At 55.7% G+C, this 26,615-nt stretch overlaps 3 protein-coding genes across 4 annotated transcripts; all 3 read right to left on the minus strand.

The window, feature by feature from the left end:
* Positions 1-1,362: 1,362 nt before the first annotated feature.
* On the minus strand, positions 1,363-5,091 carry FANCE (FA complementation group E). Its single transcript, XM_054293983.1, has 11 exons — positions 4,868-5,091; positions 3,758-4,367; positions 3,631-3,675; positions 3,287-3,346; positions 3,018-3,161; positions 2,815-2,938; positions 2,242-2,317; positions 2,016-2,082; positions 1,804-1,929; positions 1,603-1,697; positions 1,363-1,450 (listed from the first exon to the last, which is right to left on the minus strand). The coding sequence occupies exons 1-11, from the start codon at positions 5,089-5,091 to the stop codon at positions 1,447-1,449; spliced, it is 1,575 nt and encodes a 524-aa protein (XP_054149958.1). The 3' UTR covers positions 1,363-1,446.
* Positions 5,092-6,457: 1,366 nt separating this feature from the next.
* On the minus strand, positions 6,458-9,044 carry LOC128949162 (probable E3 ubiquitin-protein ligase makorin-1). Its single transcript, XM_054293999.1, has 8 exons — positions 8,850-9,044; positions 8,301-8,420; positions 7,918-8,204; positions 7,609-7,700; positions 7,277-7,497; positions 6,941-7,051; positions 6,742-6,865; positions 6,458-6,668 (listed from the first exon to the last, which is right to left on the minus strand). Exons 1-8 carry the CDS (start codon positions 8,918-8,920, stop codon positions 6,513-6,515), a joined length of 1,182 nt encoding a protein of 393 aa, XP_054149974.1. The 5' UTR covers positions 8,921-9,044; the 3' UTR covers positions 6,458-6,512.
* A 774-nt stretch (positions 9,045-9,818) lies between these two features.
* On the minus strand, positions 9,819-24,141 carry PPARD (peroxisome proliferator activated receptor delta). 2 transcript variants are annotated; one of them, XM_054293984.1, is made up of 7 exons: positions 24,056-24,141; positions 15,412-15,640; positions 14,616-14,767; positions 13,840-13,978; positions 13,074-13,276; positions 12,304-12,754; positions 9,819-11,904 (listed from the first exon to the last, which is right to left on the minus strand). In XM_054293984.1, the coding sequence occupies exons 2-7, from the start codon at positions 15,539-15,541 to the stop codon at positions 11,657-11,659; spliced, it is 1,323 nt and encodes a 440-aa protein (XP_054149959.1). In that variant the 5' UTR covers positions 15,542-15,640; positions 24,056-24,141; the 3' UTR covers positions 9,819-11,656. The 2 variants fall into 2 exon arrangements, with proteins under 2 accessions (XP_054149959.1, XP_054149960.1); XM_054293985.1 differs by lacking the exon at positions 24,056-24,141 and adding an exon at positions 18,324-18,669.
* Between the last annotated feature and the right edge of the window lie 2,474 nt (positions 24,142-26,615).

The following is a 26,615-nucleotide window of genomic DNA, read 5'->3' on the forward strand; positions in this document are numbered from 1 at the left end:
ACCTCCATGTGACCAACAGCCACAGCCAGGCAGAGCACTGGGGACAGTGACACCGAGGCCACTTGGTAGAAGCTCTGGAGGGAAACTGCAAAGATCAGAGCCTGCTGCCTAATAAAGCCAGAAGAGCAGGCTCAGACCTTTGATGATCATGGCACAATTTCTATTTATGTCATGTTTTGGGCAGCCCTACAATAGCTTCACTTTACTCAGCCACTAACTCAGTGGAATGCAAACACATCAACAATCTGGCTCCCTGGAGGTTTCCATCCTCCAGCTAATGCGCATTTTGAAGCCTCATCAGTCCACTGCCAACCAAAAATAGCTTAAGAGATTCTTATGTAAAGAAACCTGGCTCTCAGCCTTAAGAGTGTCACCTAATGCTTCAGAGTTTCCTTCCTCTGGCTGGGATCTGAACATTATTGAGCAAACCTGGAGCAGTCACAAGTCACACATGCATGTTCTAATTCTCCTTCTCCCTTTGGAGATGTTTATGGATTTTTAAATAGCTCCTGAAATATGCAATGCTTCAAAACCTCCTTCAAAACCTTCAAAAACTGAAAACCCAGCTCTACCTGCCTGAGTTCTCTGTCCCAACCTTTTCTTCCCAGTTCTCAGACCAGGAGGTGCCTGGATGAGGTTTCCAGTAGGTACTTTCAAGAATACAGGATAGAACTTTGAGCAGTCATGCCACACAAGCACTATTAGGGCCATGAGCAGTGTCATCATCACCAGAAATGTGTCATACACAGCAGGGCCCCTCACAGGCCAGGCAAACAGGAAAGAAAGGTGGATTTAAAGCAGAACACTCAAATTTCCCAGCTAAATTCAGCTGGAATTCAGTTAAATGCTGCTCTCCTGCACCCAGAGATCTGTGAATCCCAGCAGCAAAGCAACAAAGCAGCAGCCCAGCCTGCACCACTGCTTGGCCATGGGGAGGAACGTGGACATGCACAGATTTTGTGCCTTGGAATGAGCTGAGGTACTTCACTTCAAGATAGTGAAGTAAATCCAGAATTATCAACTCCATACAGCCTCAAATCAATGTCTGTCCTGGCCCAGTGATGGGTTTTGGGCAGTAAGAAGTCAGGAGCTGGAAGCTCTCCATGGGCTGTGTCCTGCCCCCAGCACAGGGGGGCCAGGTCACCTTGTAGAGTGTGGCAGGAGAACACACACAGAAACACCAGGAAACACATGGGTTGTTCATGGGAACACATGGATTGTTCAACCAAGACCCCTCAGAGCCCCAGGAGTAAGGGGGGCTGGGATGGCACTGCCCAGCAGGAGCCCCCTCAGACCAAGTGCTGCCTGGAGGCCCTGGGCACTCTGTGGGGAGCAGACCCCACTCACAGGGTCCCACCTGAGCAGGGAGGACCCAGTGAGGGTGGCTGCGGCTGCTGCTGTGTCCTCCGCGCGAGGAAGCTGCCCCCTCACGATTCCTTTGGGTGGTCACCTGAGGAAAGACAAAAATCAAGAAGAGGAAATCCACTGCCATCCCCAGCTCTGCACAGCTCTGACATGGCAGGGGTGGCACCTTCTGCTTGCCCACCCTGGGGCAGCCCAGGGTGCAGAGGCTGCCGTGACAGGGACCTGTCCCCAGCTCACCTGGCCCCTTCCAGCACAGCCTGCAGGGATTTCTTCAGCACTACAGTGCTCTGGTCCAGGACAGCAGCCAGGCTGCTCCTGTGAGCTGGGCTGACCTGGGGTGGAGGCAGCACCAGCTCAGGGCCCTGCCTTGCCAGGAGCTCACCTGGGAGCTCTGGGCTGGGCCCCAGGAGCTACAGGAACAGCCCTGGCTGGGCTCACCTGGCTCTGGTACACCGTGAGCACGGCTGTCACCAGCCTGGCGAAGTTCAGGGACGTGGCAAAGGCTGGAGCCTGCTGGCACAGAGTCAGGACCAGCAGATCCAGGAGCTCAGGGGGCAGCACCTCCTAGAAAAGGCCCAGGGGCAGGTAAGGGGAGTGGGAGCACTGCTGGAGTCACCAAGAACACCCGTGAGACAAGGTGGGCTCCTCACCTGCCGCCCCAGCACGGCCTGCAGGACTGGCAGGAGCTTCTCTGACAAAGGCACCTCCAGGACTTGGCTGCAAGGACAGTGAAGAGGAAAGGTGCTGCTCTGTGACCTTGCTGGTGCCTCCAGATGGCTGGAGCCAGCTGGAGCCATCCAGGTAGGCTGGAGAGTGAGGCCAAAGCAGAGCTGCCAGCCCTGTGACACCCCTCACCAGCCCTGTGACACCCCTCACCTCAGCACCAGCTGCACAGAGTGGGGCTCCAGGCACTCCTCCACCAGCTCACACAGCAGCTTGGTCTGCTCAGCACCTGAAAAGCAGCAGGGGAGAGCCTCCAGAGGCTGCCAAATCCATGGGGATGTGCCTGGCCCTTCCTGGCACCACTTCACAGGAGTATGTGCCAGACAGGACAGACAGAAACCATCCAGTGCCCCCTCCTACTGCTGAGGATAATCCTGCTTCCCTTGCCCAGCTGCAGGAAGGGTTTGAACAGCTCCAGTCTCTGGGGAAAGGGGACACTGTGGCAGGGGATCACCCTCTCCTCACAGCAGCACAGGGGCAGCTCTGCCCTGAGCATTAGGAGCTGCCAGGAGGCCTCCAATCATGGAGGGATGGGAACTGTCCTTTGGGAAAAAATAAGCCAGAAGCCAGCCTAGCCAGCCCTCCCCTCCATCTGTAAACCCATCTCCCATCCCAACCCCCAAGTGTTCACCTGTCCAGAAAAAAACCAACCCCAGGCCTCCATGGTTCCTGACATGTGACAAATGCCACCCCCAAACAGCCACAGCTCCCAGCAGCCCTGCACACCTTCCCCTGGCCCCTGCAGCACTGCAGCCACCAGCACACGGCACAGGGCATGGGAATACTTGGAGCAAAACGACGTCAGGGCAGCCATGAGGTGTCGGGAAGGCGGCTGGGTGAGGGCCAGGACCTGGGGACACAAAAGGCAGGAGGTGGGAACAGCGCAGAGGGGAATGGGGAGCAGGAATCTCCGCTGCCATGGCACGTACCCGCCTGAGGAAGAGCTGCTGGGCCAGGATGGCTGCGCTGGTGTGGCTGAGGGCAGGGCTCAGAGGCAGCAGCCAGCTGCAGAAACGCACCAGGGAGGGCTCGGGGCACGTGGAGAGCTGCAGGAAAGAGCAGAGCCCCTCGAGCTGGGGTGGCACAGGGGCATTAGGAGGAGCACAGCCCCTCGAGCTGGGGTGGCACAGGGACATGAGGGGCATTAGGGACAGCTGCAGGGCCCCGCAGCAGCTGCAGCAGGGGTGGTGGGGCTCACCTGGCTGGGGGTGCAGGTGTTCAGGATGCTCAGCTTGGAAAGGGGGTGCAGCTCGGAGTGCTGGAGAGAAACCCTGTCCTGAGTAAAGCACCGAACAAACCAAAATAGAAAATACAGCTCCAGGGCTTCTCCCTTCCCCTGTGTCTGTCAGCACTGAGCCCACAGGCAGCCCCTCACACCTGCAGGGTGCAGGCAGGTGTTGGTATCCCAAGCCCAGAGGAGGTGCCAACAGGGCTTTTTATCCCCATCTGTGAAATCCAGCTCCTTCTCCACCCCTCCTGAGGCCCTGGCACCAGCCTGTTCAGAGCATCAGCTCCAGGAGAGGGACAGAAGCAACCACTTACACTGGACTCCTGCAGCAGCAGCATCTTCAGCCCCTGTCCGTGCACCTGAGGGAAATGAGATGAAGGAATGGGAACCAGGCAGTAAAGGCTCCCTGGCTGGCAGGGGACAGCAAACCCCACTCAGTACCTGGACAAAGGACTGGACCTCTGCTGCCAGCTCTGTCTGGGAAACCCTCCTGGGCTCCCCAGCTGCATCCTGCTGGGAGCTGTCCTGAGCAGCTTTCTCTGTGCCCTGAACAGATGCATCCCCTGAAGGCTCCTCAGGCACCTCCTCTTCCACCTCTGCCACATCTCCACATTCCTGGGGCTCAAATGCCACGTCCTCCAGCAACCTCTTCCCCTCTCTCTCACTGTCCACCTCCAGGCTCTCCTCTGACACTTCCTTACGCTCCCCACCTTGAGGCACAGAGTCAGGGGCACCAGCCTGCTTGCTGAAGCACCAGCTCAATTTTCTTTGTCTCTCTGGTTTCTTCTGCGCAATTTTCTGGCACAGGCCCTTAAGCTGCTGCTGGCACCCAGCAGACAGGGCAGTGGGATGTGGGGAGCTCTCCTGTGCACTTGGTCCCTGCTGGAGCAGATCCCCCAGTGCCTGCACCCAGGGATCCACACGGGAATCCTGCTCCAAGGCCTGGAGCAGCTGGTGAAGGCAGTCCCGTGGCACTGCATCCTGCACCACCAGGAGCAGGGAGAAGAGGTTCCTCTGGCACAGAACAGGCAGCAGCAGCAGCCGTGGCTTGCTGGAAAAGAAGAGGTGAGAGTGGTCAGAGCAAATCCCCTGTCCTGAACCCAACCCACCCCGTGGAGCAGAGTCCCACAGCACCAGGGAGCAAGAGAAGGCACCTGATGCTTTTGCAGACACAAGCTGGGACACCAGTGGGTCACTGCTATGATCCCAGCTTCATGTATGGGCCAGTGCACCAGAGAAAGTGGATTTTTATGAAGATTGAGGGCCATGGGTTGTTTTGGTGGATTTTTATGAAGATTGAGGGCCATGGGTTGCTTCTGTGGATTTTTATGAAGATTGAGGGCCATTGGTTGTTTCTGTATGCAGATATGAGGATGATGAGAATGGATAGGGCGAATGATCCTAAGCAGGCTTTGATTAGGCTGGAACGGGGGGGCTAGTGGAAGTTTGGGTTGCTATTAGTTGTAGGTTGTGCACCTGACACCCAAAATTGTGCACCCCACACCCAAAACTCCCGCAAAACACCTAATTTCAGAAATGCATCCAACTCACACGGCCAGGGCGTCCTCTGGCCCCTCCAGCGAGGGCTCCTCGGCGCACAGGGCCGCGGTGAGAGCCGGCCAGGGGAACGCCAGCCCCGCTCCGTGCCGGGGCCGGCCCCGCTGCAGCGCCCGCAGCGCGGCCACGGCCCCCGAGGGGCCGGAGCACAGCGAGAGCAGCAGGAGGCGGCACGGCCGGGGACAGCGCTGCAGCCAGGCCGGGCACCGAGGCTCCATCGCTGCGGCCGGGGCTGCACAGCGCCTGCGGGACACGGGGACACCGGGCACGGTCACACACACGGGGACATCGGACACGGGGACACCGCCGGACACGGGGGACAAACAAAGGGAACAGCCACACACGGGTCACCCCTCCTCCCAGAAGGCACCCCCACCCCCTTAATCCCCGCCCTTATCCTAATGGAAACAACGAACCTCATAATTCGCCCATTAGCACTGGGTGCGCGCCCAACAGCCAAGCTCACAACAACAACAACCTCCTCACCCAGCTCATCTCTACAGTTCCGACAGCCTTGTTCTCCACAATATCAGCAGTGTCACTCCTAACCTTACTAATTGTCTTCTTACTAACTATTCTACAAGTAGCGGTAGCGATAATCCAGGCCTGTGTTTTCGTACTCCTACTGAGCCTATACCTAGAAGAAAACATCTAACTCCCAATGGCACACCAAGCACATTCTTATCACATAGCTGACCCTAGCTTGACCGGACACGGCTCCCGCTCGGGAGGCACGGGACGATCAGGACGTGCCTGTCCATGCTCGGCGCCCATCCCGGCATCAACCTGGGCAGCTGCCTTTACCTCTCCCCAGCCGAGGATGCGGGAGAGCACCGGGAGTCCCCTCCGTGCTCTCCATCACCCCTTGGCGGGCAGCCCCGCACCCCCAGCCCAACGCCGATCCCTCCCGGGGGCGCTGCCGGTGCGGCTGCCCCCGGCCCCGAGCACCGCCCCGGTCAGTGCCGGGCACACTCGGGGCTGTCCCCGCACACTCACCCGCCGCTGTTCCCCCGTTCCCGCACACTCGGGGCTGTCCCCGCACACTCACTCAGAGCTGTCCCCGCCGCTGCTCCCCCGTTCCCGCCGCGCTCCGCCCGCTGTCCCCGGCCCCAAGGCGCCGCTTCCGGCCCCGCCCCGGGAAATGCAACCGGACCGCGCGCAAACGAGCTCATGATGCAAATATCCCTGAAATTCCAACCCAAACACCGCCTTCCTTCCCCCCACCTCCCCCGAGGGTGGATCCCGCAGCCCACAGATCACAGGCACCCAGAAACGTAGCGTTACACAGCCCGAGGTTTTATTTCGCTATTCCCGGATTTGGCTAAAAAGAGTTTAAAACAGTGCCCCCCCCCCGTGGATGTCAGGCCCCCCCGCTGCCTGCCAGCACCCAAGCCCACCCCACCCGTGGGTCTGCCACGGGCGCAGAGTGGGCACCAACCAGGGCAAGGGCAGGGGGGCTGTGCCCTGAGTGTCCCCCGGTGCACCCATCAATGCCAGACAGACTCTTCCCCATCCCACCCCATCCCCGCAGCACCCCCGCGGCTGGAGCCACCCCAAAACAATGGCAGGACAGCTGGAGCCACCCCAAAACAATGGCATGAGTCAAAGCAGCCCCCAGGCCCGGCGTGGTCCCCACGGCTCAGTCGGAATCGCTGAAGTCGATGAGAAGCATCTCGTGGCCATAAATCGAGTGGGGAAATTCTGGCTCCAGCATGGCCAGGGTGAGAGCCCACTCGAGGGTGCAGAGCTCCTCATCCTCCTCGTCAGAGCTCTCCGAGGAAGAAGGGAGGAACACCTGCAGGAGGGGAGGGAGGATGAGGCACAGTCCCAGTGCCCAGCCCAGCCCCGGGATGTGCCACCCCACCTACCATGGGCATCCTCAGCTGGCGCTGCCTGTGCCGCCGCAGCCAGCTGGCAGGCAGCTCGTGCAGGTAGATGCACTCTGATCTGAAGGGGCAGTAGCCACGCAGGAAGAACTTGCACCTGATTTTCCTGTGGGATGCCAAGCATCGTTGTGAGTGTAGCTCCCGGAGCAGCACGGAGCCCGCAGCCCTGCCACGCACTCACCCTGTCCGTGCCTTGAAGGTGCTGATGAGCTTCTCCTTCTCAGCCACATCTGAGATCCAGTATTTGTGGGGGATGTAGTAGTTGGAAGGGATCCGGCACTCTGGGCAGGCCCTGGATGAGGGTGATGGGTGCAGTTGGGTGTCCCAAGAGGGGAGCATGGGCTCAGCACCCACCCCGGCCTCACCCAGCACCCCCATACCCATCACCACCCCGAAGCGCCTGTTCCCAAAGCAAAGTCACTCCAATCCCAAAGCCACATCAGTGGAGCCAAGCAAGAATTTCAGGGCACAGAACGGGGAACGGTGACCACCCTGCCATGTCCCCAAGGCCACTCACTTTATGACGGTGCTCTGGAAGGCGCGGCTGCGGCGCCACCTGCGGATGCAGCCCAGGCAGTAGGCGTGGCTGCAGTTGGGCAGGATCGCGAAGAGCCGCTCCTCGGGCAGCGCCTTCTCGTACACCCTGTCCATGCAGATGCCACACACCACAGCCTCACTGCGGGCTCTCAGCGCTGCCGTGGTGACCGGGGCTGCTGCAGCACCTGGCTCTGCAGGGACCTGCAAGCAGAGCAGCACAGCGTGGAACCCCCTGGCTCTGTCACTGCCCTGGCCTCGGGCAGCACCACAGGGTGACAGGGAGTATCGGGCCACAGGAGACCCCAAACCCACCTTTGCAGGGTCAGTCTGTGTCGCTGTGTCCAAAACTGCCTTTTTGGGGCCAGAGGAGTCTGGCTCCAGTGCTGGCCCTTGTGGCTGGAAGCCTGCAGGAGGGGAGTTCTTAGAGGGGAAAAGCTCAGCGAGCAGGGTGGGCTCCTCTGAGTGCAGCTTCAGCAGTGACAAGTAACAGTCCTGACACTGCAGAGCTCTCCACAGCCCAGCCTGGCCCAGACTTGGTCATGGGCAGAAACATGCACAGGCTACTTCACCATGACCACCCCAATCTCACCCCACTGGCCCCCCGGGCAGCCTAGCACCTACCTGAGGCACCCCGAGCTTTTGTGGGGACAAATTCTCCACTGATGGCCCCACGGGGGATGTTACCAGCTGCTGGAATCTTCTTCTTATCTCTCTCTTCCACTTCTACCTCCACTTTGGGGAACCTGAAGGCCACACATGTCATGGTGCAGGCCGTGGTGCACTGGGCTCCCCTGTGGTCGTGGTCCGTGGCTGTGGGCTCAGTGCCAGGCTCGTGGCCACAGTGGCAGTGAGGCATCAGTCCGTATTGGGCCCATACCGGTACTGACTCTTCCTGGATATGCTGGTAGCTGGAGGAGCCCAGGGACAGACAGAGGGTCCCATCAGTTCAGCATGGCTCCTCCAGGCTCCCAGCCCACCCTCATGGCATCGCAGCCCTTCCTTACCTGCACAGCTCTCCGTAAAGGCAGAACCCGCGCTGGAAGTACCTGCAGACCCGGGCTGATTCTCGGTCGTGTGAGAAGCGGCAGCTCTGGCCCCACCGGCAGGATCCGCGGGCAAAATTCCTGTTAGCCAGGGGAGGAGTGTGGATGGGCCCAGACCCTGCTCCAGCCCTGCCCTAGAGGCCCCCCGGTACCAGCTTTGTTTGAGGGGGGACATATTTTGGAAGCCCCCTCCCCCCGGCTGGTGTCTGGGGGCCCTCGCCAAGGGCAGAGCCAGGGGTCCTCCCACCCCCATCCAGCCCAATCTCCTTCTAATTACCGATCAAAGCAAGCCCAGGACAGGGGGCTCTCCTGGGGGCTGGGGCAGGGAGAAGGGGGCAGCCCTTGGCTGGGGGCTGGCAGGAAGGGGGGCATGGCTGGAGAGCTGCCGCCCACCCCCAGCTCCGGAGGGGATGGGGAAATGGGGAGGGGGATCAAGGCCATCCCAACCCACCCCCTACCCCCACAGCGAGGGCCCATCTCCAGCCTGTCTCCCCATCCTCAAGCCCTTACCTGCACGGGGGTCTCAGAGAGCTCGCCTCGGTCCTTAGCGGCCCAGATGCCATCGTGGAGCCCACCTCCATCTCTCCCCAGCAGTGATGGGGGCTGGGCCCCCTCCCAGCGCTATTTATGGGTCCGGCTGGGATCGTTCTCCCCCACCGGCCGGGGACACGTGTTTGGGGCGGAGGACATGCCCGGGCTAGCTGATAGCAGCCGCTGCCGAGCGCTGTTTACACTCACTCAAGGACTCTGCAGCGAGGAGCCTGCAGGGGGGCACCACTCCCGCCTGCAGCACCAAATTCCGTGTATTCTAATTCTTTTAGCATTACAATTCCCCTTCCTTTCCAGTCCTGTCTTTAACTCAGCCTGTGGATTTCACTTCTTTCTCAGCTCTCTCCCCATCACACTGGGAAGGGCTGGATAAGGTGATGCTGCCTGTTGGGGTAACCACATAGGGAGGGTCCCCAGCCAGGGCCCCTGGGACCCCTGCCCAGCAGCACCGCGGCTCGAGGTGCCCCCAGCCGCATGGGAGAGGCGGGGAGCAGTGGAACAGCTTCCCCCAGAGCACTCAAGCGGGGCACGGGGGAGTCTGGGGGGTCTCCAGCTCCTCCTGGCAAATTCTCAGGTGTTTTATCACATCCAAGGACACCCCGGAGCTCATTGTTCCCCTCCTCGCGGTGTTTTCAGCTCATTTCCAGCTCCACCCCCAGCATTTGGGGCACAAACCTCCAGCTGAGGCTGGGATCCTGCTCACGAGTGGCTCTTTCTGCTGCTTTAGGTTTGCAGGCAAGAAAACCGCAGCAGGTATGAGATCTGGGAATTGCAGAGCCCCAGGAATCACAGCAGATCCCTGGAAATCACAGCAAATCCCATCACCTCTGCTGGAAATTCTCCCACGGACAGCTGCACCCAGGTGCTGAGAGAAAGCCCACAAAGACAGGCTGGATGCTAAAAGGTTCTTAAATATTTAGTTCAGATTTATTTAAAGTCAAGTCAGTTTGTGGACACTATTTATATTATTAAAAACACTTGGAGGTTTGTACTTCTAGCAAAAATATACATTTCGGTTTGAGGGTGGTTATACTGTCGAGGAAGGAAGAGCAAAAAGTTTCCCAGGCGATGGGCACGAGTCCTGCATTGCGGGGTGGGGACAGCACCGGGATTTTGGGAGGGACAAATCCCCGGGCTCCAACCAGCACATGCACGTCTCCAGTGCCTTCCCCCAGAGGGCTTCAAAGTGCTTCACAAACGGTGATTCCCAACACCCCTGCGAGGTAGGGAGGGGAGGGCGGGCAGGGAAACGGAGGCACGGCAAACCGAGGAGTGTGGCAGCAGGGGGAGGTTTGGGACCGGCCAGCCCTGTGATGGGGAGGGAAAGCCCAGCGCTCTTCCCCTTTGGGTTTTAAAAGGAATTATTGCACCAGGGAAATCTGCTACCCTGAAGAGGAGGAAAGTAAAATAAAACCGAATAATTTGCTCCCACAACCCCTCCTAGGGAATATCAGCATTTGAATAAGGCTGCTCAGGACACAGGGGGCCAGGAGCTGCAGACAGGGAAGCGTCACTTTCATTATCCTGGAAGGGAAACTGAGCCCTTGCCAGGTCCATCCTCCCCCTGCCCCAAGCCCAAGGGACACAGCCCCCACAGCAGGGCCTGGCCTGGCCCAGGCAGCACCGAGGTGTTTCACTACAGCTGTGAGGAGTTGTGAGGTAAGTCCCAGAGTGGTGCTGGGATCAGGCAGACCTCCAAGCCTGGAGCTGTTGCCACTCTTGGGAACAGGGGCAGAGGGGGACTGGCAGCCTCCCTGCCACAGCCACGCTCTCTGGAAGCTCCAGCTCATTGTGAGCATCCCAACCACCCCCCTCCCTGGTTATAAATCCTTGGCGTTTACAGCTGCAAAGCTCTCTGCAACCAATGCACTAACAGATCCTCGTGCTCCTGCTCTGAGCGGGCAGCATGTGACAGTCCAGGTCTCTTTCACAGAGGGGAAACTGAGGCAGGACACCAAACCCTGACCAGCTCAAGGCCTCTGACCCTCCACACACCTTTGTTGTAACTCAGGTCTGTGCAGAGCAGCCTGTGGAAGCCATGGATTCTGTGCCTCTGCTCTGAAGGTGAATTTTAAGGAGTCAAATCCTTTCACTCCTGCTTCCCCATCCCAGCCTCTCTCCTACTGAGCTGCCAAGGGAGATGTTCCCTATGGAACGAGGGTGCCAGGAGCAAAGGCTCCCACCCAGCACCCAGGAAGGCAGAGTTCCCACAGCCCCACTGGGAGACAGAACACACTGCAGAGCACAGGGGGGCTGCAGCTGAGGGTCTCCTCTGGGACAGCCCTATCTGTGTTCAAATACTCCAGAGCTTTTCTTTGGGAAAGAGAGAAACATCCTTTCATCACACTGTCCCAGACTTCATGGCTCAGGACCACGTCCTTGGAGTGCAAACAATCGAGAATACAGACACCTCTAAGTGCTGCTGTCAGCCCTGCTGGCCCCTGCACCCCCCTGGTCCTCCTAAGGACCAGGGCTCCCCACCCGCAGTGACCTCCCTGCCTGAGCCATGTAAACTGGGCAGCCAGAGCTGGGCCACAGGAAGGGGAACAGCAGCTTTGCAGATTTGTTAGTGTGTGTTAATGGAAGCCCTGGCCGAGCAGGAGGCACCTGCAAATCCTGACGGCGTCTTGCCCTATGTACCGTACGTCAGGGTCACGTAGAAAAGTTTCCAGCAAGAGAAATGGAAGACACTGGGAAGGGTTTTCTTTGTTCCTGTACAAAGAGTCCTGATGGGAATCCATGGCTTCATTCTCATAAATAACAGGTCCTTAGTACATGTCCTTGTAGATCTCCTGCAGAAGTGGGTGCAGAGATGTCTCTGTCTCTGTCTTCTTGATCTTCTGCACCAGCTGGGCGTGCTCTGTCACCAGCTGTCGCAGGTCAGCCATCTTCTGCAGCAGCTTGGGGAAGAGGTACTGGGCATCGGGGTGGTTGGACTGCAGGTGGAACTCCAGCGCTCGCAGGATGTTGTCTTGGATCTCCTCCACCTGCTTCACGTTCATCAGGCCAGGGCGGTCTGTGGAGAGGAAGCACGGGAGCTGCAGGGTCATGGTGCAGCCCTCCAAAGTACACTCTGCTGCTGGGGAAAGGGAGCCAGGGCCTGTAACCCACCCACCATGACTCAACCTCGTCAGCTAGAAAGGGGAGAAGTGTGCCCTTGGACAAGGTATCCCACAGCAGTACATGAGAAGGAGATGCCATTTCTGCATTCCTTGCTGTTGGTCCAAGCTTGCCAGGCATCACCTCCACAGAGAAGCTTTGGTTTTGGAAGTGTTCAGTTCTTCTCTCATGGCCCTGAGACATCCCTGGCTGACCTCAAGCCCAGCTGCAGCTCAGCTCCCCTAGCCCCCTCTGAACCACCTCTAAGCAGGGAGAACTCTTCCTCACCCTGGCACGGCCGAGGGCACCCGCTCACCTCCACACAGGATGATGGCAGCCACAAACAGGGACAGGTCACTGTCATCCAACTCCAGCGCGTTGAACTTCACAGCAAACTCGAATTTGGGCTCCATGATCTCACTGAAGGGCTTGCGCAGGCTGCGCAGGAACTCGCGGGTCACAAAGCCGTTGCCGTTGGCCACCAGCAGCCCGTCCTTGTTCATGATGGAGGCCAGCATGGCAAAGATGGCCTCGTGCACCCCGTACTTGAGCAGAGTCACTTGGTCGTTGAGGTAGAGGCCGACGAAGCTGGGGATGCTCTTGGCGAACTCGGTGAGCTCCCGCACGGTCTCCACCGTGGTGCACTGGCAGCGGTAGAACACGTGCACCCCGATCTCCTTGTAGGGGGGGATGCCGTTCACCAGCTGCTTCCACACCAGCCCCTTCTCTGCCTGCCACAACGTGTCCATGTCATGGATCACAAAAGGCTGCTTGGACAAGAAGCAAGTTAGGAGTCTGCTGCGGGGACTCGAGGTGCCAGCTCTGCTCAGGACTGTCATGTTTGTCTGTCTGTCCCTGTGCTGTGCCCTGCCTCTGGGGTTGACAGTGCCCAGGTAATCTGCACCCACCCACCATAGCACGAGTGTGCAGAGCAATGGGGTTCTTCCCAGCAAGGGGCAGGACATGCAGAGCCCACCTGGCTGCATGTGGAACAGTTACAGCAGCAGGGAGATGTGCAGCATCTCCCAGAGAACAGTCCCCCGTGCTGGCCATGGCCAACCCCACCTGCCCTGGGAGGGAACTTACTGGGGTGCTGCTGGCCTTGCCGGTCAGGATACCTCTTGCCTTCTTTTTGGTCATGTTGAAATTCTTCAGGTAGGCGTTGTAGATGTGCTTGGAGAAAGCTTTCAGGTCAGCCACCTGTGGGTTCTGGCAGCCGATCTCGCTCGCTGTCAGCCCTGCCACCAGCTTCCTCTTCTCTGCCTCTGGCATGCGCCCAAAGCGGATTGCTGGGGGCAAAACTGGGGGTCAGGACAGCAGGGGCACCCCAGGATGCATCCAGAGGGGCAGCAGCTTGTTCTGCCACTGCAGACAGACAGGTCTGCTGGAGAACACCTGCAGCTACACAACACAATGCTTCTCCAGGCTGCAGTCCTCCAGCACTAACACCTGCATGAAACGGCCACTGCTGCTTCCTCACACCAGTCTCCCATCCCATTCCTCTGGCTCTTGCTCAAACCCTGCTTCCCACATAAACACCTTTGCCTGTCTGGGTCTGAGATTCTTACACCTGAAGTGTAAAAGTCTCAGCACAGAAAATCAATTTGTGTGTCCAGTTCCCTTGGTGCCTGTCCATAAGGGACAGCCACGTACCAGCAGCTACACTGCATGGGGGGAATGAACAGCCCCTTCCCATACAGAAAAAGGGGAAGAGGAGTCAAATGCTTGAAGCACTGGGTTTGAGTGATCCCCTAGCAGGAAGAGCCACGGGCTAAAGCACAGCAGGCCATGGCCATCCTTCACAGGAGGGCAGCTGGCCCAGTGTCACCCAGCTGGCAGCAGTGACACTCACCGTTGTGTGACATGCCCAGCGAGAGGCATTTCTGGAAGCGGCAGTACTGGCACTTGTTTCTGTTCTTCTTCTGAATCTTGCAGCTCCTCTCACACTTCTCGTACTCCAGCTTCATGCGGATCGTCCGGCGGAAGAAACCCTGCAGGCAGAGAGGGAGCAGGGGGACATGGAGTCTGGGGCCAGGCTGGTTTGTTATCCCCAGGAGCTGCAGGGAGGTTCAGGAAGGGGAGCCCTGGGGGTCTATCCCAGCTGCAGAGGAAGAGCTCTGGGGGCACCCCATGCCTGGTGCTGTGACTGTGCCAGCAGCCCACAGAGAGGGATGGAGGAACCAGCCATGGCCAACCCCAGCCTGCAGGAATGTCTGGCAGGATCTGGGCTGCTAACGCAACCCTGCTGGATCTGCTGCAGGGGAAAGAATTCCAGAGGAACATCCAAGCTGCAGCCAATGATCCCAGGGAGATAAATACACAGCTCACTGCTGATCTGCAGCACACAAACTATTTTTAAAAATAAACTCAGGGTCCCTATGGGGACAGATGGATTTGCCTTACACAACAAAGCATGAGAAGGGAAGGTTTGGGCCATACAGGTCTCAGCCCTCTTCCCAGGGCAGCATTTGCTGCCTGCCTATACTTGCCCCATTCTAGACAGGCTGAGTTTTTTACAATCAATCCCGAATCCCTGTTTTGCTGCAAATCTTGTGTGAGGAGGCAGCCCAGTTGCTGGGACCTAACCCCTGCGTGCTGCAGCTGGACCCAGCTGTCCCTGGGACTCACCTTGCAGCCCTCACAGGCGTGCACGCCGTAGTGGAAGCCCGAGGCTTTGTCCCCACAGACCCTGCACTCCACGTTCAGCGCTCCCAGCGCCGCCTCCTCGCAGCCCATCTGCAGCTGGTCCGACAGCGAGGGAGAGGAGCTCTGTGACAGGTCTGCAAACACACACAGGGACACGTCCTTCCGTGTCATAGCTCCTGGTGTGGCCAGCTCATCCAGCTGTAGGGCTGATTTCCAGCCCTGTCCTGCCTGCCCCTGGTATCACATCTGGAATCTGGCACTGGCTGCAGGCAAATGCCATGAACAGAGCCAAGAATGCCCCAGCAGCTCAGACTCCACATCAATGCTCCTTTCTTCCCTCTGGCATTCATGTCCTGGCAATGAAACCCCAACCAGCAGATTTTATAATCCCCTGTTGGCCAGCTGCTGGCACAGGATATCCCAGCTGGAACATCAAGGGCTCTGGAGGAGCCTTACAATCACTTTGCTCTGAGGACCCCAAAAAGTGTTCAAGGAAGCATTCCCAAGCACCCTGGGAGGCCCCTAGCTCTGAAGCACAATGTTTCCTGCCTGTCCTCTTAATTTCCATTCCAAAACCCATTGCCAATGGACATGCAGTGACCTCAGGGGAAGAAGTAAGCCTCTCCATAACTTGGAGCATTATTTCACAAATAAATGTGAAATGTTCAGTTCAGCTGAACTCCATTCAGGGACAGATCTGCCCTTGCAGCTGGGCATGCTGCCTGGGGGCTGTGGCACCTGGATGCTCCACAGGATGAGCTCCTGTGGCTCCACTCACCTGTGTAGCTGCTCGAAGGCAGCGAGCTGTCTGGTCCTCCAGTTGGGTCTGAGGCTCCACTTGCCACCATCACTGCCTCTTCCTCTTCCTCTTCCTTGACCTCAGGTACTTCCTCCTGTAGTTGTTCCATAATTGATCACCCCTCAGTGCCAAGACTGCAATCCCTGTCATAGCTCTGGCATCATCCGCGTCTATCCAAGATGGACCCCACCAGGCTGTTCCTGCTAGCCTGCAGGACATGGAGAGAGGCCACTGAGTGCTGCAGGGAGCAGCTCAGCAGCAGGGCAGTGTCACCAACCCACCACTCCTGCTCTGTGCCGGCTCCTTGGCCAGTGAGACATGCAGAGCAGAGCCTATTTAAAGATCCCTCTGCACTGTGGAATAAATATTCTGTAGGATTCAAGGAAGCAAAAGCTCACAGAATTGTTTTTAAAGCCCAGCAGACCACAAACCAGCCCAGATGCCACCCAGGGATTGGGGGCCCCCAGCTTACAAGTGCCATAGCAGAAATGCTGCCCCAGACAATGTTCCCCAGAGCCGCCAGTGACCTGGGATGTGATGGCAGCAGCCAGGGCCAGGGTCTGATAGAGCCAACACCTCCAGAAGGATCAAAACAGGGCTGGCTTCACCCTCTGTCCCAGCCATGGCAGAGCCTGGGCTGGGATCTGCAGCTGATCAGGGCACACTGTGCCCATGGGTGGAAGATACTGGGGGAGAGGGCTCAGTGCAGCAGCAGGCAGTGGCTAGAAGTCCCTGGCCCGTGCAAGCCATCTGCAAGACTGATTGCTTCCTGTCAGCCCTGCACTCACACTCCTTCCCGTCAGTGCTGCCAGTTGCAGCCTTTGTGTTTGTTTTCACTTGGCTCCTCTGCCAAGAGCAGGGCTGAACGTGCTGCTGCTCTGCGCAGCTGCCGGGCCGTGCTCAGCCACGGGCTCCAGCAGTGCAATCCCAACAGCCTCACAATCCAACCAGTGTCTTAATCCCGGGTTTCCTGTGGGAGGAACGGCCCCATCCTCCCCCACACACTTCCTCTCCTGGTTTGCCTTACTCCATCCCAAAGAGCCCACAAAACCTCCAGCCACCCAAACGGTGCAGCGCCGGCACCGTGGCTATGGCAGAGCAGTTCCCACCTCCCTCCCAACCGTGCTGGATCTGACTTCCTAAACTGACTCTTCCTTGAATAATTAACATCTCAAGCACATCTTATGTAAAGTTCCAGCCACTTCCTGAAGAGAGTTATTTTTAAGTGGAGAAATACTCATCAGGAAAGCCACTGAAATCCAGGTTCAACCAAGAGAGCCTCGATTGGCAGACACAAACTAAACTAATGCAGGATATTGCAGGGGCCTTGTATAAGGGCAGCCCCAAGCTCTGGGATGGTCTGTGCCCCGTGCCCAAGCCCACAGCACAACTCAGGGCTTGCTGGCCAAGGGCAGCAGTGACTCAGAACTCCCTGGATTTGTTTGCCCTCCCACAGCAGACCCTCACACCTGGCACTTCCAACTTGAGCTGCAGCCAGCTCCTTGGATTGCTGGAAAGACATCAAGGTCAGAGCTCTCTGAAAGAGCAAGGAAGCAGCTCAGGGAGAGAGCAAAACCTGCAGGTGGGAGGGTGAACACAAAGCCAGAAACAAGTCACCCCTGGAGCTGGTGCTGTACCAGAGCCTGGGTCTCGTGTGGCTGAGGGGGATTTATTTTTCCCTCCACACTGGGAATTCAGACTGCAGGACAGGTGGCTTTGTTTCCAGGTGAGGCACACGAGTGGCACCAGGGAGCACACTGCCCTGTGCTCCTGGCAGCAGGAGCAGGCAGGGGCTGCTCCCTCCCCGTGCCTCCAGAGCAGCACTGAGGGACCATTGAAGGGCTGTGTTATCCTTGGCCTCTGCTCACACATCCCACACGGTGGGACATGGCAGACAGGCAGGAAAACTTATTCACTGGAGATGGAGGGAAATGAACTTCACTGTTTTCAGGGTTATATATAAATGATCACACCAACATCAGGGAAACACTTTTGCCTGGAAGAGCAGTTAGTGGGGGAAGCTTGTGGCAGGAGAAGCTTGTCTACAGTGCAAAATCCATCCTGCAGCAGCTTAATGAGCAGCTCATTAGATTCCCCTTTCCCTGGCATCCAGCACAAGCCCCTTGCTTTAAACCCACTGCAGACAGAGCTCTCTGCTTTGCCCCAGACATCTGCACAAGCATCTCATGACTTGCTGTGCCCTTGCCTCAATGCCTGTTCCAAGGAGCTTTGGTAACCCTGGCTGAGCCAGCAGCTTCCTCTGCAGGGAGGGTTTGTTTGCTGGCTCTGGGCTTGGGCTGATGCCTGCTGGCTGCAAACAGCCTGGGCAACAGGTTTGTCTTTCCTAGAAGCTGGCATCTATGCCAAGCTAAACCATCAGTGGGAACAGGGAGAGAGACGTGGCACAACCAGGAGAGGAAAACACCAGGAGTAGAAGTTAAAAGGAGACAAATCTTCAGTGTGGTTTCCCTGCAAGAAGGCAGAGCTTCTCCAGAGCTGAGCAAGATCCAAGCCTCCAGATCATCAACCAACAGCTTGTGCCCCTGTGGCCTGGCAGCTCCCCTGGCAGCCAATCCTGCTGATTAGCACACAGACCCTGGAGCCAAGCTCAGAGTTTCCATGCAAAGCACCAAAGAAAGGTCCAAACCTCCCAAGAGTCAAGTCACAGAGCTGATCTGCTCAAAGCAGTTGGTCAATACAACTGTGCTGTAAAAGAGGTCATAAAGAATGGCAGAAGGAAACCAATAACTCATGGGAGTGCTCCTCGCTTGTGTTCATTCCTCTGGACAAGAAAGTTCAGCAAATTCACAGCCAAAAGACACAGAAGGGGTGAGCTGAGAAATCAGCACTGTGATGTGCAGCACATTTTGAATCCACAGTCAAAAACTGACCTGAATCCACAAAGGAGATGTGATTGCTGCTGGCTGACCACCTTTTGGAGACTTCCTCAGGTGGTGTCACTGCTTCCAAGATCTGCTGATCAAGTACAAGTTTCTGTTCCTCCTCCTACACGTCAGCTACTACTAATAAAAGCCAAATAAGAGCTAAGCAGATGCTGCAATACAGGAAAGGTAACTGAGAGTACAAAACAGGCGAGAGGAACGCTGAAAACATGTTTATGTTTGCTCCTGGAAGATCAGCATACCCCCACATTAGCCAATGAGATCTCAGCAGCACTTAGTAGCTGAGTGTTTCCTTCCTTACTCAAAGTCTTGGCCTCAAGGCAGGCAACACACAAAAATAAACTACTACAGCGAGCAAGGAAGAGCCCTCCCACACAGCACTGACCAGGGTGGACATTCTGGGACAGATTTTTCTCCTTGAAGCATCTGCTTAGATGCTGCACCATGCCCCCGAGCCCAGTCCTGTGATTCTCTCTCCAAGGCTGCCCAGTGTGGACCCCCTGTGCTTCCCCAGGACTGAGCTGGGCTCACTGAGCACAGGGGTGCTGCCAGAGCTGCCATGAGCATTAGCTGCTGCTAATTACTCCAGGACTTGTGACACAGGGTGCAGGAGATTCCCTCAGCTGCCTGCAGCAGCCTGGCTTGCCCAAATGAATCACACATCTATTGCATGTTTGAACTCACCCACTTCCTGGGCACTGAGGGGGGAAATAACCCCAGCTCATTAAAAAGGTTACGAAACTTGCTGGATTCTTCTCTTTTTGTACCGCGATTGATGCTGTCCCCAAAACCAGGTCATGACATTTTGCTCCAAAAGGAACTTGCTGCTGGCTTTGTTCAGACTCTGAGAGGTACTGCAGACACAGATAAAAGAGCAGACTTTGGGCACTGAACTCTCAGCATGCCCAAAGCAGGGTCTGCCAGGCTGCTCTTCTCCAGGAGCTGCAGCCATCCCTGGCTCCAGCAGCAAGCATGCTCCAAAATCTTGAGATGGCAGAGATGGGAAGACAGAGGAATCATCCCTCAGCAGCTTCCCAGCAGAGGGACTCCCTGCCCTACAGGCTCTGAGGCTGATGGGCAGCAGCAGGGCAGGCAGGGAGGAGCTGCACAGTTCTTAGCTCTAAATTGAGGTGCTGCTCCATGACCTTCAGCAAATCTGGTCAGGTCCCCTAATTCCATTTCATTGATCATAAAAAAAAAAAACCCAACCAAAACCCACCACAAAGAAACAAACCCAGGACTTTTACAGTGCTTCCTTCCTGATCATTCCCTGGCTGCATTAGCTCATGGAGACAGCACGTTTTGGAAGTGCAGAGCAATAGATGAGCACCAAGTGTCATTGTCTATTCCTGCATTACAGATTTTGACACCTGTTTGCAGTCACACTCGCAGGTCTGGCCTGCCCAGCCCCAGGTCAGCTCCCTGCACTGCTTGTGACCATCTTCTCCTGTTGTACATTCCTGTACAGGGCATTCCAGGATGACTTTCAGGAAGTAAACTGGCACATCTCATTCTGCCAACTGCTGACTGGTATTTGTGTTTAGTGGTCAAGTCAGGACAGCCCAAAGTATCTGTGGCCAGGAGGGGCACGTGGGTCTGACCCACTGGAACAAGGACAGCAGCCAGGAAACAAGCAGGTACTGGAAAGGTGACACCACTGGGACTTCTCAGAGCTTGAAATGGCACAGAAGTGCTGCTATTTGAGAAGATCATTAAGTCTGGCAAGGAGAGAGGATCATCTCCTCACAGCCCAGGGCCCAGCAGAGGTGGCTGTGAAACTGTGGCAATGCTTTGGGATCACACTGCAAACCTGGCTGTGTGGGATATATTCCCCTTCCCTTTAGCATCCAAAGGTGAGGAGGTTGGAGGCTCAGAACTCAATGAACCACTGAAGATGACGTGTTCCCAAACTGCTGAAGTCCTCCTGGCTGCACTCCAAGGCAGTCAGTTTGCTTAGGGACCCCTTGTCCTCCCGAACCTGAGCAGGACACGTGGAAGGATCTGGTTTCAGGAACATCAGTAATTATAGAACAGGGCTGCCGAGGGAGGAGCTCACAGTAACAGCAACACCACTTCCCAAGGCAAACAGTGGGCACAGGGTGCCGCAGACCCAGAGCAGCACTGAAATGGAACTCCAGGAAAGCGGCGAGTGGAACAAGCTGTGGCTGTGAACGGGAGCACTGCTGGCGGGCAGTGAGGCCAAGTTTGGCAGTGCTGCACACACCAGCACCCAGCTTAGATTTCCCCAAAGTCTCAGGGTCACTGGGACACCAGCAAGTGCCATCCATGCTTTGGAAGGGGCAATCAGCTCCTCAGAAAAGCAACGGGGGCAGAAAAGCAGCAGTGGGCCGATGAGTCACTCAGGATCACACACATGCATGCAGCCTTCTGTCTGGAGCCAAACATCCAGCAGGCCCCTTGGTTTTAGTGCTACATTCCCAGTGCTCCCAGATGCACAAAAATGCCCACAAAACCAACAACAAGCCTCCTCCTCTTTGCAGCAACAGATTTTAGACCCCATGGATTAACCAGGAAAAAAATAAATCCATCAGCCTGTAAGTTTTGTTATGTTTACACTTGGAGTCCCAGAGAAGTGCTACTTGGTTTTGTAGACTTTAGCAAAATACCCTGGGCACCAGCCCCCTGCTCTGCTCCCAGGACACAGCTGACAGAGAGCAATTGTGCCCAGGCACAAGCTGGATGATTCAGCAGGGCCAGGAACATGCGCAGCGAGAGGGATGGAGCACATTGCTGTGTCTGCTGCAGCTCCCCTGCAGCCACAGGGCAGCAAAACAGAGGGGTCCCAGGCTGACTGCACACATCCCCCCAAGAAAACCTCCAGAGAACACCAGAATCGCTTTTCCACACAAACTAGTACAACACCCTCTCAGGGAATGAGATGGGAATGCTGTTTCCTTGCTATTTTTGGCCACATTCACAGAGCAATAGCTGCCTGGACAACAGAGATTCCCCAGCCTTTCAGCAGGGAAAGGAGCAGTCACCGTGTCAGTGTGATCCTGCCAAGACTCACAGAGTGCTCTGACCATTTGGATTTCTGCCTCGGCCCCCAGAAAACAAAATGCTTGAGCAAAGCATTCGCACCTTCCATAACATCCTCGTGCCTTTGGCACCGTCTTGGGGGTACAGGGTGAGCCACAGAGCTCACAGCCAGCAACAGCTACTGCTTCCTGACACAGCCAGCTGCTGGCAGCTCGGCAGGCTCCTCAAGTTCATGCTCAGCAACAACCCTTTTCCAGAGATCCCCATGTCCCTAAGTTCCACAACAAAAGTTCTACCCCATGGACATGGTATTTTCAGAGATGTGGGTCTCTGACCATCAGCCCTCGTGGGGTTAACAGCTTTCAAGAGCCAACATCTCTAGCAGAACCCATATAAACAACTTGAAGGTGAAAAGCTGATTTGGACACTTTCAGAAATATCCCAGATGGCAATATGATGAAATCAAGAGTTCCACTGAAAAACACTTGTAACAAGTCAGGCAGGACAGGGATTTGAGCTTAGGTTCCCATCAAAAAGATGAGTGCACAAAGCATTGCTTATTTTGAAGCCATGTCACACAAGCCCTGCCAGGAAAGGCCTGACAAAGCCTGTCCTAATGAGATAGGCATGTGTTTCGCAGTAAAGTCTGTCTTAACAGCCCATCAAAGAAATGCTTCCCTATCTGCTCATCTGCCCTTTCAAATCACCAAAACCATTCCCTGTCTCCAACCCACATATCTGTCAAGGCTTGAACATGCAAGTTCTGGTTTTTGCTATTTCAAGTTCCAGTTCCCAGACCAGGGCAAGTCAGGAAATGCAGCCTGATGGCACCAGCTTGGATAGCAGGGGGGTTACCAGGCTGCGCCCATGCCCCAGCCCCAGAGGTGGCTTCTGCCTTGACCCAGCACCAGAACAAACACTTGTGCTGTGCTTTCATCCTGCCACTTCCTCCTCCATGGTCAGGATTCCCCTGCAAACCACAGACTCCCCAAAACTCAAAACTTGGAGCAGAGCCTGTCTGTGAGGTCCCCAGGAAAGCACCCCAACATACACAAGAAATTCAGAGCCCTTTGCAAAGCCAAACAGACCTGGCCAAAACGATCCCAGATGTTCGCAAGCTCTTGGCTAAGCCTTGGAGAACACAGACATTTTCCAGACACTACGACTGAAACAGTGAATATTAAAGCATTTCAAGAAGTCATAATGAAACTAAGATACATCTCGAGTTCTGCTCTGAACCCTTCCTGCAGTCAAGCAGGGCTCCAGTGAACGTCATCACAAAACATATTTTGGGGAAGATGCACTTCACAATCTCCTTGACCAAAAGGATTCATACTGGCATCAATCATTCCACTCTAAACCCTGCTTTGGGAAAGCAATTTCCCAGGCATTCTGCCAAGGCAAGCACACTTCAGAATAATTAACAAAAAAATAAAACTAGTTCCACAGAAAAATCTTACTTGTCCTCACTATGGAAATAATTTCTGCTTGTCCAGACTTTCCCAGAGTCTCCAAAATTACTGCAGCAGTGCATCCCTGAACAGAGAGACTTCTGGAAAAAGCAGAGATTACTCTGCAGCACCTGATGAGAAGCAGAAATGCAGCCCGACGAATCTGTGGTTATCAGATTGTTCCTGCCCTAAGCAAAAGAGTCAGTACAAACCACAAAACCCCTGACATCTAAAATGTCATTGTCAGGGCAAGCCAGGCTGGGCTCTGACAGCAAATAACCTTTCAGGCATAAGCCCTGTAACATCATCTCACCCAATTAAAACATCATTTGTATGTCAGGTTCTGTTGTTCAGAGGAGCCCAAGAGTCTCTAGTTGGGCCAATCCTTCTGTCTCCAAGAACATTTGCAGATTTCCAGTCCATAATTCAATAGCCACAGACGAAATATTCCCCAAAGGGCAACAAGATGTACTGTACAAAAATACGTATTTTTCAAAAGGCTTCACGCAAGAAAGACAGAGCCCATCAACGCCAGAAAGCAATTCTGGACAACAATGCTCTTCTGATCAGCAAAGCCTCAGGGGGCTCATTAGAAAATCCTCTCCACACGCTGTGAAGATCCTTGGAAGTCTGTCTTGAATACCAGAACAGAGATGGCGTAACCATTGCACCAATCTGACACAGAACCCACAACAGCTCAACACCTCAGAGCCGTGTTGAGGCAAACACACACCCACAGTCACAGCAGACAGCCACAGCACCGCTGATTCCAGGAATCACCTCAGAGCTCTGCAGGCAGGACAGTGCCCGCCCATGCCCTGCTCACCACCTCCTCCAAACCCTGTCCTGCCTCTGCCACAGCCTGCCCAGCTTTGTCCCACACCGACAGCACCAGCACCGGGTCGTGTGTGGGACTGTTGGGTGATTGGTGACCCACGTGCAGCCCCGGATCTCGTGTTCCCTCACTCATCTACAACAGCCAATTTCCATCATAAACATCAGTGAAATAATGAAATGTTATGTCACCATGCTTTGACAGCAAGAGCCAGCTGAGGAGAATAGGATTAGACCACGGTCTTCACAGTGAATTCCTAAAGTAATCCATAAGATCACATTCAGAAACCGAACAAAAATAAGGCACGGAGCTTAAAATTAAATGTAAGAAAGTTTAAGATCATGGACAAAGCAAGCTGCTCTTCCTTACCCCAAGTTTTCAGAAACAGTGCTAAGTGCCTGGGTGGGAGGCCTGCATGCAAAGGGAAGCGTTACCTCTGCAGAGCAGCTGTCCCTGTCCGCCTGCCGCCGACAGCCACCGCTGGGTCACCATGTCAGCACGGACACCAGCCCGGAGCAACCTGCAGGAGGACACACAGCGAGCTGCCACGGCTGTGCTGAAGGCCAGATATTTATGCTGCTGGGAGTGCTGGGCTGGCTCCAGCAGCAGCTCTGAAATTTAAACACACACTGCCTCTTTTGCACGCTGGAACCCTGGGCCAGGGTGACTGCAGGCAGCATCTGTCCAAGACCAGGAGGGACAGCAAACCCTGGGGCTGTTCCCTCCCAGCAGGGACAGCCCCATCCCCTCACCAAGGATGTCACCTCTGCCTCAAGTCACCTGCAGCCAGAGGCTGATGACCCTGAGCTCTTATGACAATGCACAAAGTTGATGCTAGGAAAAGGGCTGTGGTGGCCACAAGGCTGCTTGTTTACCCAGCTTGCTTAATCCACCTTCAAGAGGCTGCCAGAAAGTTCCTGCAACTTTAATGAACTTCCTCTTGGGTGGCTGAAACTTAAGGATTCAACAGAGTTCATTCACTCTTCTTGGTTTTCCTGATAACTTTGCCTTGTATGAATTTCAGACTCAAAAGAGAAGGAAGAGACTAATGCTGGAAAAAAAATGGCTTATGAGGCTTTGAACTAGAGGACTTAGAGGAAATATGTCCTATTTTTAGACAGTTATGCAGACTAACTGGACTAAAACATTAAACAAAGATGTGAACATGATGCTATTTGCACCCACATACCCTCCTTGACATTACCCAGGCTTAGCTGCTCCTCCCACTCCAATGAAAAGCCCCATTTTGTATTGCTGCCCTCGACATGGGACAACCTGTAAGGCAGATGAGGACCAGAAACAAACCAGCAAGAAACCAGCAACAAACCAGCAAGAAACCAGCATCACCAGCCCCTACCAGGGCAGGCAGCTGGGCAGCAACCTGCGAGTGCTGTGCTGAGAGTGAGCCCCCAGTGCAGCACATCCCTCCAGGACTGACATGGAAGCTGCAGCTGCCCAGGAGAGATGGAAAATGAACATGAACCCCCTGCCTCAAAGGGTGAGTGTGGCCTGAGTGTGGAGGGTGTTCCCTACAGGATCAAGGCACATCCAGAGGAGGGCACAAGTGTGACATATAACCCAAGCCCCTTGCACTGGACATCAATCACATCAGGATTTCCCAATCAGTGATGTCAAAGCCACATCCTCTTGAAGGCAGCGATTGCTCTTGTTTAGAGGTGGGGGCTGAGGACAGCACAGAGTTCTGCCAAGTGTGGATCCAGCACCAGCCTCTGCCTCAGTGGGGCCACAAAATTGCCCTCAGGAGCTTCACTTCCACAGCAGAGTAGGTTCCTCATCTCTTCTCCCCCAGTATGGAATATAGTTTTTCTTAAACAATCCTGACAAAGTTTCTCTTTAATCTCTCTGACAAAGAACAACACTAAAGCCATTCCAGCCCCACTGGCACATCAGGAGGTGGCTTTCTCCTCCATCAGCAATAAAGCTCATCCCCATTCAGTAACACAGCATTAGCCTCGACACTGTCAAGGAGGGCTGAATCACATGAAGGGAGTGCACAAATCACACCCTGAGCTCTCTCTCATTGCAGACCAGAGTGCTCTGCTGCTGCCAGAGATCTGAGAATTAAAACTAAATGCCTGGCTCACCTTGTCCCATTCACTGCTAAATGCCAGGGCATGCCCATCACACTGCACACAAGGCAACACTTGCACCAGCTCAGCAGGGCATGGAGGGAACCTGCCAGCCCATCCCACCTGGATGCTTCCTCTGCTGTCCCTGGCTGACACATGGCAAGTCATCAGGAAAACTCCCACCTCAGCCCGCAGCATGTTTGTACAGAAGAGGATACTCTGCTGAAGGCAACAAGGGACTTGCATGAAGAGGGCAGGAGGAAAGGAGAGTAGAGCAGAAACAAGAAACAGGACATGGGCTGCCTCAACCCACAGGTCACTGTTTTAGAGACCAACACTGCAACCAGCCCTGGGACTCTTGATTCATGGGGCAGCCACTGCTCAGACCCCTCTGCAGCACCACGACAGGCATTGCCCAGACCCTACAGCACATCTGATTCCTTCTCACACACATATCCTTCATATGGGATCCCAGGGCAGGGAGAGTGGAACGGGCAGAAATGACGGATGAGAAAGGACTCTCAGATCCTTCTCCTGGAGCAGCCCCTCACCAGATGCTCTGCTCAAAATCCATCCTTGCTTCTCCTCCTTCCAGCCCCAGACTCCTGCAGTGCCTGGCACCCTCCACCACCCCACCCTGGCACAGCAGGCAGGCACAGTCCCCTTAACCCTCCTCCCGTGTAAGCCACGTCCCGTCCTCAGTCCCGCCTGATTTCCCAGGAACAGCCTAAACTCACTGATGCCCCTCACGCCGCAGCTCTCCACACCCACGTCCCCTTTGCACCGAGCCCTGTCCCTCACACCCCCTGCCCCAACCCTGTCACCCCCTCAGCCCCTCACACCTCCTCAGCCCCTCACACCCCCTGCCCCAGCCCTGTCACCCCCTCAGCCCCTCACACCCCCT

The sequence above is a fragment of the Melozone crissalis genome, unplaced genomic scaffold, assembly GCF_028551555.1.
Source record: "Melozone crissalis strain CALT ecotype California unplaced genomic scaffold, PUWL_Pcris_2 ptg000198l_1, whole genome shotgun sequence".
NCBI lineage: Eukaryota > Metazoa > Chordata > Aves > Passeriformes > Passerellidae > Melozone > Melozone crissalis.